At 34.0% G+C, this 12,116-nt stretch overlaps 1 protein-coding gene across 1 annotated transcript; it reads right to left on the bottom strand.

Moving 5' to 3' along the window:
- Positions 1-258: 258 nt before the first annotated feature.
- Positions 259-11,957, bottom strand: LOC106136991 (GRIP and coiled-coil domain-containing protein 2). Its single transcript, XM_060954321.1, has 15 exons — positions 11,757-11,957; positions 10,889-11,000; positions 10,140-10,583; positions 8,397-10,058; positions 8,216-8,306; positions 7,856-8,136; positions 7,552-7,742; positions 7,014-7,430; positions 6,774-6,901; positions 6,421-6,586; positions 5,224-5,448; positions 4,384-4,583; positions 4,033-4,186; positions 3,398-3,506; positions 259-2,824 (listed from the first exon to the last, which is right to left on the bottom strand). Exons 1-15 carry the CDS (start codon positions 11,778-11,780, stop codon positions 2,763-2,765), a joined length of 4,266 nt encoding a protein of 1,421 aa, XP_060810304.1. The 5' UTR covers positions 11,781-11,957; the 3' UTR covers positions 259-2,762.
- Between the last annotated feature and the right edge of the window lie 159 nt (positions 11,958-12,116).

The raw sequence follows: 12,116 nt of genomic DNA, 5'->3' as shown, positions 1-12,116 counted from the left end.
CTTCGGATAAAACATTTGCATAGAATTTTGGCATTTGCTTTTAAGTTCGTACAAGGCTTTGCAGTATCGACTTAATTATGAATAAATAAGGCTTTACTACCATAGATAAAATTTCTAAATATGACTTAAACTCCTTTTGAATAAGTATGTTTTTTTTTATTTGAGCCACGTCAGCGAGTCATGATAACAAAAAAAAAGTTTAATCTTTATCAATTACCTACTATATTTTCACAATAGGAGTGCAAATAAATAAACAAATACAACAAAATGTAGTTTATTGAATAACTATACATATTACATAAAAACCAATTTTATAACCATTTTATAATTTATGATTTAAGTAAGTACTAGGTATATAAAAAAATAAACCCTACCAGTAAACCTTACAAAATTGTAATCAATTAAGTAGGTACAATTTTAGACACAAGTGCTTTTGTAAAATGAACTTATGAAATTGAGCCACGTTCACGTTAAAAATAGTTTCATAACTTAAATATATAATTTTAAACAATGTTACATAAATTAAATACGACTGAAAGCATGAATTATGAATGCTTTAAGAAGCATTAAAAATACCACACAACAAAAAATTTCATCGAAATGGCGAAAGCACTGTGTCATGCGCTTCTGATACCCTGTAAACTATAAATAAAGTATATTTCTACAAACAGAGATTTAATTGGTAAGAGTAAAAAAAAAACTAAAATTCATATCACGTTCTACTTATTTCTGTAGATTTTGAACTTGGATGTGACTAAAACGAAATGCCTATATAGAAGCGCAAGACACTCTTTTACTGTGACACTAGAGTGATTCTACTAGGGTTCCGTTCTTCCATTTCTAAGAACGAAGTGCTTTAAAGTTCAGAATTAAGTAAACAATTCACCCGAGCACAACATATTTCAGGTCGTAATTAAATTTCGTAATAAACAAATAGTTGTGCCGCCAAGCATGTGTGAAAGCCGCCCGGGCCTTGTCGCCCTTGAACGGCTGCAACTAGTTTCGACAGCGGTCAATCTATTCACAAATACAGGTTTCGGAATGTCACATTATTAAAATTATATTAAAATAAAACGATATTATAATGGCAAACCATCCTAATAGGTCAGGTTATTTAATAGTGGATAAAATTTATTATCGGATCATGTTTTCCGAAATCCAAAATACCTATTTTTCTACCTATACATACATGCAGTATGATGCAAGATAGTGAAAGTTTAATCGTGTTAGTGTCCTCAATTTCTTACTATTGCAACCAAAGCCCATACAATAGAAATACTCAATAGTAAAGGATCTGTTCCGAACACGGGTACAGATTATATCACATCCACCGTCTTGAATTAGACTTTTGAAGTCATAGTTATCGAAACGCATACATCCTTTTGTGCCTGTAGCGTTGCTCGTGTCTTACTCTGAATTTCTAGAAATCATCTCTTAGAGCCCCCACAAATATCAAACACCAAATTTAATTTTATAAGTAATAAACATTTTGAATTCTGTAATTTAAACCTGAACCATGTAAATATGTACTAACTTTAAATTCAAAATTATATGTAAACAGAATGGATTCAGTTTTGACAAATCTGTGATCTATGGTTACTTATTATAAGGGACCACCTTTTCATATCATAGTTGTACTGCAGTATAAATAAATACATTGATTTTTTCTATTTCTTTGAATTACCTCGATGTATTACAGCAAAAAAGGTTTGTTTAATCTAAAACATTCATGCAGATTCAATTAAATTATACACCAAATGATTGCATAACTAGGGACAATTAAAAATGTCAACATAGGAAAAATTAATTTATGATCAAAGCTGAATGATTTAAGTGAATTAAGTATATAATATACCACTTATTAAATTATTATAATTGATAGTCTCATTTTACACTTGTTGTACGGGAAGCAAACAATGTCATTTATTTATAAACATTTATAACACAATTACAAATAATTTATAGGTTACAAATGATATACTCAATTTAGTTAATATTTAATTATCTCATAATGACATAGTTTCCAGGAATTTCAATTTATACATTTAACCTTTTCATTTTCAACCTTTATAAAAAGGTCATGCTAATGTATACAAATTATTTGCACAATAATGTAAAAAAATTAAATCAATAAATTTTAATCAAACAAAGATAAATTACAATAGTTCCGAAACTATCGAATTATCCTCCCGCGATAGGCACATAAATATGTAATAAATTTTTACTCATTACATTACCATAATATATAGAGAAATAAATAAATGCTCTGATATTTTCATTGCTTCTCAATTATAAACAAGGTATTTGCTTTAGGCTTACTTACATTCATGCAGACTTTAATCACAGACAATTATTATTATATATAAGTATTTTATTTATTTGACATATATCCACGATGCTTGCTATAATATTAAAGTTGAAGATAGGGGAATTAAGCTGCCCTCGTAGCATGGCACGCACAACACCGTTTTTATTGCGCGAAGAAGTATCGCTGTCCCGTTTTGTCATAATATAAAGCGAAACTGCGAGTTTTTGCTTTATATTCTGACTTAAAACGGGCTTTATATCGCAAAAATGGATGTAATTTAATTTGCTACACTAAACGTTAATACTTTTAAATCTTGCACAAATATGCGTGTCTTACCGACAACGTTCGAAATTCAACATCCTTTCTTCAATTTTAAAATTACATATACATAGTCCGTTTTGTCAATATAACCTCAAGATATTTCACTTAATAAACCAAATTTAGCCATAAGTTCTTATTTTCCGCCAGGCCACGGCAGGTAACTCCCCCAGCCTTTGCCAGGATTGGGATCTTGACCTGCAAATAAATTCAATATTTGGATGAGTTCTTGCAAAGGTGAATCTGCATGAAATCAACCAATCACAACCCTCTTACATACGAACGTGCCTTGAACGAAAAATTTCCATACAGCTCTGCTTTTTTATGATGCCCCTAAAACAGCGAAACAATGAAATGGCGAAGGTTTTGAAGCAACAATCGCGTGGAATACGATGTACACAGCTTTAATTTAGTAAAATGGATGTAAGCCTTTGCCTGTGCCTATGCTTTGACATCACGAAATAGGGAAATGGTATGGTAAGGCTCTTTTGACTGTACTTGGAAAAGTAATATGTTGGTAGAAACAGATTCCATAGCTAATAGCCAAATACTAAAAGCGCATTAGAAGTAACAGAACAATGAGACTTTTTCTTCGGTAATATCAAGACTGTTAAGAACTAATCAAAATCAAATATACTTAATATGTTATATCGAAGGAAAATGAAAGTGGAGAAGATTATCGAAACTGATACTGTCGATAATTGACTTAATATGACAGGCAAAACTCAAACAGTCAGTTCAAATGATACCCTGATAGCCCTACAAACTTACCTTTGGCAATGGCTTGTATCTTTAGTGTTTCTTCCGGCGTGAGAGTCAAGATCTTCTGCAACACAGGAACGAGGCGGCTACGCTCGTCTCCCGGGCCCAGGGTTAGGAACTAAAACAAATAAACCAGTTTTAATCCTACATAAACGTTGAATTTTTAAAATCACAATTATTTAAAGCACCACAACATCCTTTAATATAAAACTCTGCTAAAGGGGCTTGTGTAGTTTATTGTATTAATGTTTTGAGATCCATTTTCGAACGGACGGACGAAATTGTTTGCTTTTTATGCTTTCAGCGAGATTGTAAGATATATACTTTCGTCTATGAGTTTTGTATAAGTTTTAGGCCGGATATGTACCTACCGAACGTAGAATCGCACTCCTCTTGACCGCTCGCTTAGACAAGGTGTATCATATAATTTTACTTATCAAAACTAATACAAAATACATATTAAAACATCACATTCACGCACGCTTTTATTATGAATAACAACAAAGAAGCGGGGCGCACCCTCCACAGCTCCGCTTTCAGTAGCTCGCTCAGTTGAGTCTATCTTGCTCTTTTGAACAAACATCAACAACACAATTAATAAATTAATAAGGATACTTCAAGTGAACAATCCCCGCCCGCCTCACCTTGAGAGTGACATTCTTCATGTACTCTGTGTTGTGCGCGTTGTGCGTAGCGGCGCGAACTCTACGTAGCTCCGATTTTAGTAGCTCGCTCAACTGAGACAGTCTTGCACCTTCTCGTTCGGATTCAGATAATAACACGGTCACGTGTTTCACCCTGTTGAAAATGAGAAAAAGTAACAATAAATTTTCAATTTAAAAAATTTACATGGGAATAAAAACGCGAAAATCTATCGCTGTTTCGTTTCTTATTATGATGTAAAACGGGACAGCGATAGTTTTTCGAGCGATAAAAATGGCGTCGTGGATACCATGCTACGCGGGCTGATGTAGTTTAATGTGTAATCTATGTACCTTTGTTGTTGAGCCTGAAGTCTACGTTTGAGATCTGCTATCTCCTGATCAGGAGTGAGTCCCAGCGACGAAGTGTCCAGGGCCTCATCTTCTGGCACTCCTTCCTCCAGCAACCTTTCTAGAGGCACGGGAGAACGGCCGCTTCCGGCGCTCGTCATGTACGATTTGGATGGTGGAGGCGACGGGGCTGCTTCCGATCCCTTTAAAAGTTTTGATTGTTAAAGATACAACTCTGTCTTTTTTTATCACTTCCACAAAATTATATATATACATATAACCACGTCTTTATCCCTTACAAGGTAGACAAACCCAACACTCTCGCAAAAACTAAAAGGCCACGTTCATATGTATGGCTTAATGATCTAATTAAGATTCAAATAGTGACAGCTGTTGCTAGCTCATCACCTATAAAAGAATCCCAAGTTGAATAGCCTATCACTAACTCTCCATTTACGACAACCATAGGAAAGAGATAAAAGTCTTATTCTAAAGAACCACACACATACACATACTTAAACTGTGTATATTAAACTGAGTAAGTACATACAAAACTTGTCAATTAAAAAGCTAGTGAGACAAATATAATCTAATATACTAGCTACTCACAATGCGCTCGGCAAAAACGAAGGGGCATCGTCAAAGGAAAATCTTCGGGGAAATTTACAGTATGGTCATATATAATTAAAAACACTACCAACAATCCAATTTAATACTCTCTCCTCTCACCTATAAATCCTAAACATTTTATACATTCGATACCAAGGAACTGTTTGATATACCAACAAAGAAAAGCGAGTTGTAAAAGAAAGTATTGATTCATAGTACTACAAGCTATCTTACCTCTCCCTCCTCCCTTGGTATCATAGATACATTAATGTCCATTTCGCCATCACTCTCCTCTTTCGGTATAACGGGCACCAAGTACTGATTAGAGTTGTCGTCCCGCTTAGCTGATATATTTTCCTGCGCAGCCGCAAGCTTCTTCCTTAGGGATTCCGTCTCGGTTTGCAGCCGGGCCTCCAATTCGCTGATTTGAGCCTTATAGCATTGTGTTAGAGTCGATATCTGAAAATTACAATGAAATCAATAAAACTTTTGTAATAAATAAAATCCTTACCTAGTTAATGATTCGTGATCATACTGGTTTTTTTGAGCCTATCACCTATTTCTACACGATATTGAATCGCTGTCTAGGTCATGGGTATAATAAAGAGTCAAGAGTACGCTCACACTCAATGGTTTGATCAAATATGTAGGGTAATCACTAAGCCTCAAACTACTAACCCTAGAACTACTTAACTGATGCGAGATAAGCGCTTGATTTACTTAAATAAACATGTACATACATACAAATTATCACGTCTTTATCTTTTGCGGGGTTGACAGAGCCGACAATCTTGATAAAACCGAAAGGATTAGGCTAAACGAGCTGTATTGCTTAATTATGGAACTGAGATTCAAATTGTGGCAGGCCCATCGCCTGCAAGAAGAATCCCAAGTTTATAAGCCTATCCCGTAGTCACCGTTTACGACATCCAGGGGAAAAAGATGACGAACTCCTATTCTTTAGTGCCGGAAACCACACGTCACTAAATAAACATGGTCAATAACACTAATAAACATGGTAAGTAACAATGAAGGTCCGACCAGGAATGATATTTCTACTGTATAGACGGAGCATAACGTACAGCTACAATTAACTCTCAGATACCAAACTTGAGTGAAACTCTACCCTGAGTGGAAGACACCTATGTGCAGTTTATGCTTAGTGCGCTCCTCTTTCAGCTGATGCCCGAGGTTGATGAGATCGGCCTGTAGACGTGCAGTGCGTTGCATTGCATTGTTGGCTTCGGCCGAACTGTCAGACACGCGTCTCACAATAGCAGTTTATTCTGAGTGCGCTTTTCCTCTAGCTCCTGCCCCAACCTGGTGGGGAACAGCCTATAGCCGCAGTTCGCTACATCACTCGGCCTTAGCCGAATTCTCAGACAAGAAACAGTTACGTAAAAGGTACTGCTTGAACAGAGTGCCACGCACCTGCAGTTTATGCTGCGTCCGCTCCTCTTCCAGCTGCTGCCCCAGCTTGGTGAGATCGGCTTGTAGACGTGCAGTGCGCTGCATCGCTCGGCTGGCTTCGGCCGAACTCTCAGACACACGCCGTCGCGCACTCTCCGCTTCTGCAGTACGCTCGGCACACTGTTCACTGTCACAAACAAAATATACAAGCATGTTTTGATTGGTAAATTTTCCGAACAAAATATTGGAAATAAGTATAGGTGTAATTATTTTGAATTGGGCCCTATATAGTGAACCCCGAGTGCTTTGAATAAACTGTGCAGGTTATATGGCAGTATCAAATTGGCTAAAATTTATTGACAATTGCTACTTACGACATTGCCGTAAGTTTAACAGTAAGCGTCTCTATTTGCGCCTTAAGAGCCGCGGCTTCCTCCTTCAACTGTTCCTCTTGGCTGTGATCTACTGTCTGGTTCTGACGTAAAACTGCTTGTGCTCGAACCTAAGAAAAATATTATGTACTATCAGGTAATATTGTTCATGGAATCTGTCTGTCTTGTTACAGTATTACTAGAATTTATTAAAAAAGGAAATTATCATCAAACTAGATTTACCTTGTAACTTGTATACTCAGTCTTCAAATCACCCAACTCAATATTTGCGATCCTTAATTTTTCATTCAGCTCAGAACACTTGAACTCCAATCTCTTCACTTTGTTGTTCAACTCTGCCTTATCTTCCCCTAATGCCATTATTATCTTCTCCTTCTCGCTGATCAATGTAGTCATTTCCAAATCAGATTCTTCATTCTTTCGCTTTTCATCCTCCAGGTCTTGCTCAAGTTTGAAAATTATACCATTTTTAGTCTGGATGATGCTGTCTTTCTCTTTTCCTTCTTCTATTACGTGCTGCAACTCTTCTCTTATAAGTCTATTTTGAGTTTCTTCCGTCTTAATTTGTTCTTCCAACAACTTTATTTGGGTTTTCATTGCCGTTATGGTTCCTTCTTGAGTGTCGATTGTTGATTCCATCTGAAATAATTATTATGTATTTTTTTATTACATTTAATTGTATGTACTTGATTCAAGTAATGTAGATGCGTGTAACTGCAATGTGAGTAAAAATATTAATTTCTTAGTTATCATTTCTTACTTGGACCATCTTCTTTTTCTTCTCTTCCATTTTGGTGGTGAGTTCCTTCATTGACCTCTCATAATCTTCCATTTCCAGACTCAATACATTTTTCTTCTTAGCATCACGACGTGCCTTCTCTAATTGTTCTTTTGTTACTTTATGAGCTCCGATTTCAGCAGCAAGCTGTTTAGACATAGTCTCCAATTCCACTGCAAAGATACAAATAAATAAATATATACGGGACAAATTAGCCGGTAGCCATTCAGAACATGCGAAAATTTGAATCGAAGACAGAAATAATATATATACATATGGTGTGTACCTCGAACTTTGAGTAACTCAGCAGCTGTCTTTTCACCTGTTTCAGCAACTTCAGTTAAGCTCGTAACTCTAGCTTGGAGATCATCAATTTCGTCTTTTTGGATGGCCTTATCATCTTGTTTAATGCCATCCACTTCATCGCCACTTTGCACTTGTTTTGAAACATTTTCATGCAGTAACTTCTCTATTTTAGCCTTATCTTGTTCTACATTTTGTAATTCGGTTTTTGTTTCATTGAGTTTTTTCTTTAGTTTCAAAGCGAATATTCTTAATTTTGTGTATCTAGAATTCATAAAATCTGTGCTTAAAATCAATTCTCTTAATCATAATATATGAAATGTTATATTATGTAATTACTTACTTTTCTTCGAATGTTTCGTCTAAATCTCTCATTCTAGATAGTTCTTCAGCTCTAGATATGGTAGATGTTGACATATCTTCTTGTGGTAAATCTGCAGTAGTAAGTACATAATTATATATAAGATAGTCTTTTAGCAATGTGTAATATGTTTTTGAATATGTAACGTGAAAGCAATATTTACCTGCAGATATTTGCGCCTGTTTAAATTTATCTATTTCATCTTTCAAAACAACTATGATTGCTTCCTTTTCAGAGAGTAACTTCAAAGCATTGTCTCTCTCGGTAATAACTTTCTCAATTACGTTACCATTTGTGTCGGTCTTTGATTCTGCATTTTTTAATTCGTTTTCTAAGTTTTCAATCTTTTTATTCAAGTTATCTTTTTCATGTGCCATATCATCTCTAGCTTTCTCCAAAGTTTCAACTAATCTCTCTAATTCAGCAATTGCCTTTTGTAATTTTGATATAGATTCACCTCGTTCTTTAAGTACTTGATTTATTTCTTTCATTTCATTAAGTAGTTCCGAATTCTCAGTTTTGTAACTCATTAATTTTGATTTAGCATCTTCATATTCAGCGACCAAGTTATCAAATTCTTTGATTTTGCTTCGAGATTCCTTTAATTCTGATAAAAGAGTGGCATTCTCTTGTTTATATGCAGACAACTTCGTTTCTAATTTCACTATATCAGCTTGAAGTGAAACATTCAGATCTGAATTATCTGTATCATCTTTTGGTTGCTCCAAAGAAAGTTTTAATGTTTCTACTTCTTCTTTTAAAAGCCCATTTAAATCTTGCAAATGATCATGCTCTTTTTTTAGTAAATCATATTGTTCCTGTAATATCTTCATTTCAGATTTGAAATGGTTGACCTCATCATTCTTATCATTTTTATATTCAGCCTCGAGTGCTGACTTCTGCTGCGATAGAAGTTCAACTTTCGACTTCATCAATTGTAACTCCGATGAAGTCCCCTCTAATTGAACAGTAAGTGATTTATTTTGATTTTCAAGTTCTACTACACTATCTCTTGCATTCATTTTTTCTTTAACTAACATTGATTTTTCACTTTCTAATGCCTTTATTTGTAATGCCATATTTTTAACTTCTTCATTTTCATTTCTTTGCTCCTCCATTGAATTAAGTAACTTTTTGTTTTCTAATTGAAGTTTTTCAACAAATGAATTGAGGTCTTTATTTTTCCGCAAAATTTCGTTCCAATTTTCCCGAACTTCTATAATTTGATCACTCAAAATTGCAATTTCCCTCTGATATTCTACTTTTATTTTTTCTAAATTTTCTTTGAGAACATTATTACATTCCAATGAATCTTTTAACTGATTTTGTAAGTCAGATATATTCGATTTTAACAATTCGTTATGCTGATTAATTTCAGCAATCAGATTTTTATCCTTTTCGCCATTTTCTTTTGCATATATATTTTCCAAGTTATTCAGCTTTTCTTTAAGATTTGAATTTTCCTTATTCAGTTTATCAATCTGATCGTCTAAGACTTTTGAAGCCTTTAGAATGTCATTTTGCCATTTGGGTATATTTTCAGAATATTCTTTCACTGTTTTAGCCAGAATGAATCTAGAGTTTTTCAGTTGATTGATACAAGCAGCACACTTAAGTATTTTATCTTTGTAGCTCCTTAATTTGATGTTAGCTTTCTCTTTTTTGTTTTTTTCAGCTTCAAACATCTCCATTATATCTTTTATTTTCTTTTCATAATCAAATGATACTTGATCTTCAGCTTCTTCTGTTTTGTTTGAGATAAGTTGTGTTTGTAACTCTCTGATTTTATTGTTCAGATGTTCAAGTTGAACCTTGTACTCATTTTCTAAAAAAAAATATAAGAGATATTTAAAATTAAGTTAAAAATACAAAACTTAATACCTAACCTATCAATTAGTAAACTTACCTAAATGGACTTTCTCCTCCAATATTTTGAGTTGTTCTCTTTGCTGAAGGCCAATATTGTTAAATTCATTAATTTGTGTTTCAAGATCTGTTAGTTGATTTATGAGTTGTTCGTTCTCTTCTAAGAGTCTTTTATTTTGTCGTTTCAAGGAAATTATTTCACTATCAAGGTCAGACAGTTTTTGGGCTGTATCACCATATTTTTGGTCTTTCACAATAATCTCTGCTTTGTATCTATCAATTTCTTCTTCATAGCTATTACATTTGTTGTTAAGGGCTTTAATCTTTGTATGAGCAGCATCCACTTCTGTGATGTAATTAAGTTTTTGTTCAGTAAGGGAGTTAACTAGCTCTTGCAAAGTCTGAATGTTTTCTAAGTATGATTTTTTCTCTGTTTCATATTTTTGAAATTGTTTTTTATAAGTTTCATTCTCAGCCAATAAATCTATGCAAAATAAAACATATTTAAATTTGAAAGTAAATATAATAATAAAAATTAGTAAATATTTGGTTAGCAAGTAGCTGACCAAACTGATTTAGGAATAGACTACACATTCCACTAGAGGTAGATGAGGTAAAATGGATATCATAATGTGTGGCAACTTAGGAGCTCATGTAGTGCAGTGCTAGGATTCTGCAACTGTTACCAGGAGTTAATGCTGAACTTCAATTAACAACTTTAGTTAGCAAATAACTCAATTTGTTTTCATGAATTAAACATAGTTTTTTTGCATAAAATGTAATCCTTACCAGATCTTGCCTGTTTGGCCTTTTGAGCAATTGCAAGTAATCCTTTATACTTCTGGACCAACTCTTCCTTAGTAAGGTCATCAAAAGGACTCTTTTTCACATTTTCTGGACTCTGAAAGACAAGAAATATGATAATTTAGACCACAATTAGCAAATTATCGAACCTTTGGCTCATCTTTGATAGAATCAGCCATCCGATTTTGGGTATTTAGTATGGAATCTTTTCCAGATACAACTTAGAATAAAGAATCTTGCTTCCAGTCAAAAGCCTCAGTGACCTAAAACAATAACAGTTTCATAGATAAAACTATACCAAACTTACTTTTTGTTTGATGCATTTATTGGGCAGTATGTAAAGTCACTTAAAACTAATATCAGAATGAATATCAGTCATGGTTGGCAGTCTGGTAAGAGCATCTCTCAATGAAATAAACAGGTAATATACCTATATATTTCATATTTCAAAAATACTCTTCACAAGGGTGTATAAGTCTTTTCTGGGACGAGATGTGTCAAAGTTTAAATAAAAACATCATCAAAAAATAAAAAAATATTGGTTGACACACTCTAAGCTTATCAAGACATTTACCTTCAATTCTCTAGAAGATTGTGAAATTAATACTAAACAGTAAAAGCTCTGGCTTATACTTGTTACATCTGGATATATGGTATTTAATAGTCATACAATGACTGATGATGTCACTGTGTACAATAAATGAGATTTACCCATGAACATACATTAGTTTAGATTGTTTTGACCATAAAATTAAATCCTTGTTTATAGTGTATTCCAAATATTGTGTTTAGAGCTATGGAATATTAAATAATCAAGTGATTCGTTATATTTCTCGATTAGAACCGAACCTACCGTTCCTTCCCCTTGTTTATCCATTTTGGCCGATTATTGCTTTTATATCATATCTTTAACAAATTTGAAGAAGTGCAAGAGAATATATTATAGAGCAGAGATTATGCTGAAAACAAAGTGCACATAAAATACATTCTTGAATTATCCACAAAAATCCACTTTGTTTGATTGATTTGATTGATGAGATGACAACACAGGATGACGGAGCCAACACTTTGATTTGACATTGATATTTACTGTCAAAATTAATTGACTTTGGCATCCAATCGATGACATCGTGATATTTGGTCCGAGGTAAGTCCGAGAAGTAGGTTGAAGCGAAGGAAATATCCAGAGATCGTGGCAAGTGGAAAGAGGTAG

Source organism: Amyelois transitella, chromosome 4 (genome assembly GCF_032362555.1).
Source record: "Amyelois transitella isolate CPQ chromosome 4, ilAmyTran1.1, whole genome shotgun sequence".
Classification (NCBI taxonomy): domain Eukaryota; kingdom Metazoa; phylum Arthropoda; class Insecta; order Lepidoptera; family Pyralidae; genus Amyelois; species Amyelois transitella.
This window is presented reverse-complemented; position numbering and strand designations above follow the sequence as displayed.

Coding starts and splice junctions, on each gene's coding strand:
- LOC106136991 (XM_060954321.1), bottom strand. CDS start 11,780: ATGGATAAACAAGGGGAAGGAACG. Junction 10,059..10,139: donor GGAGGAGAAAGTCCATTTAG/GTAAGTTTACTA, acceptor ATTTTTTTTTAG/AAAATGAGTACAAGGTTCAA. Junction 6,587..6,773: donor GTTAAACTTACGGCAATGTC/GTAAGTAGCAAT, acceptor TGTTTGTGACAG/TGAACAGTGTGCCGAGCGTA.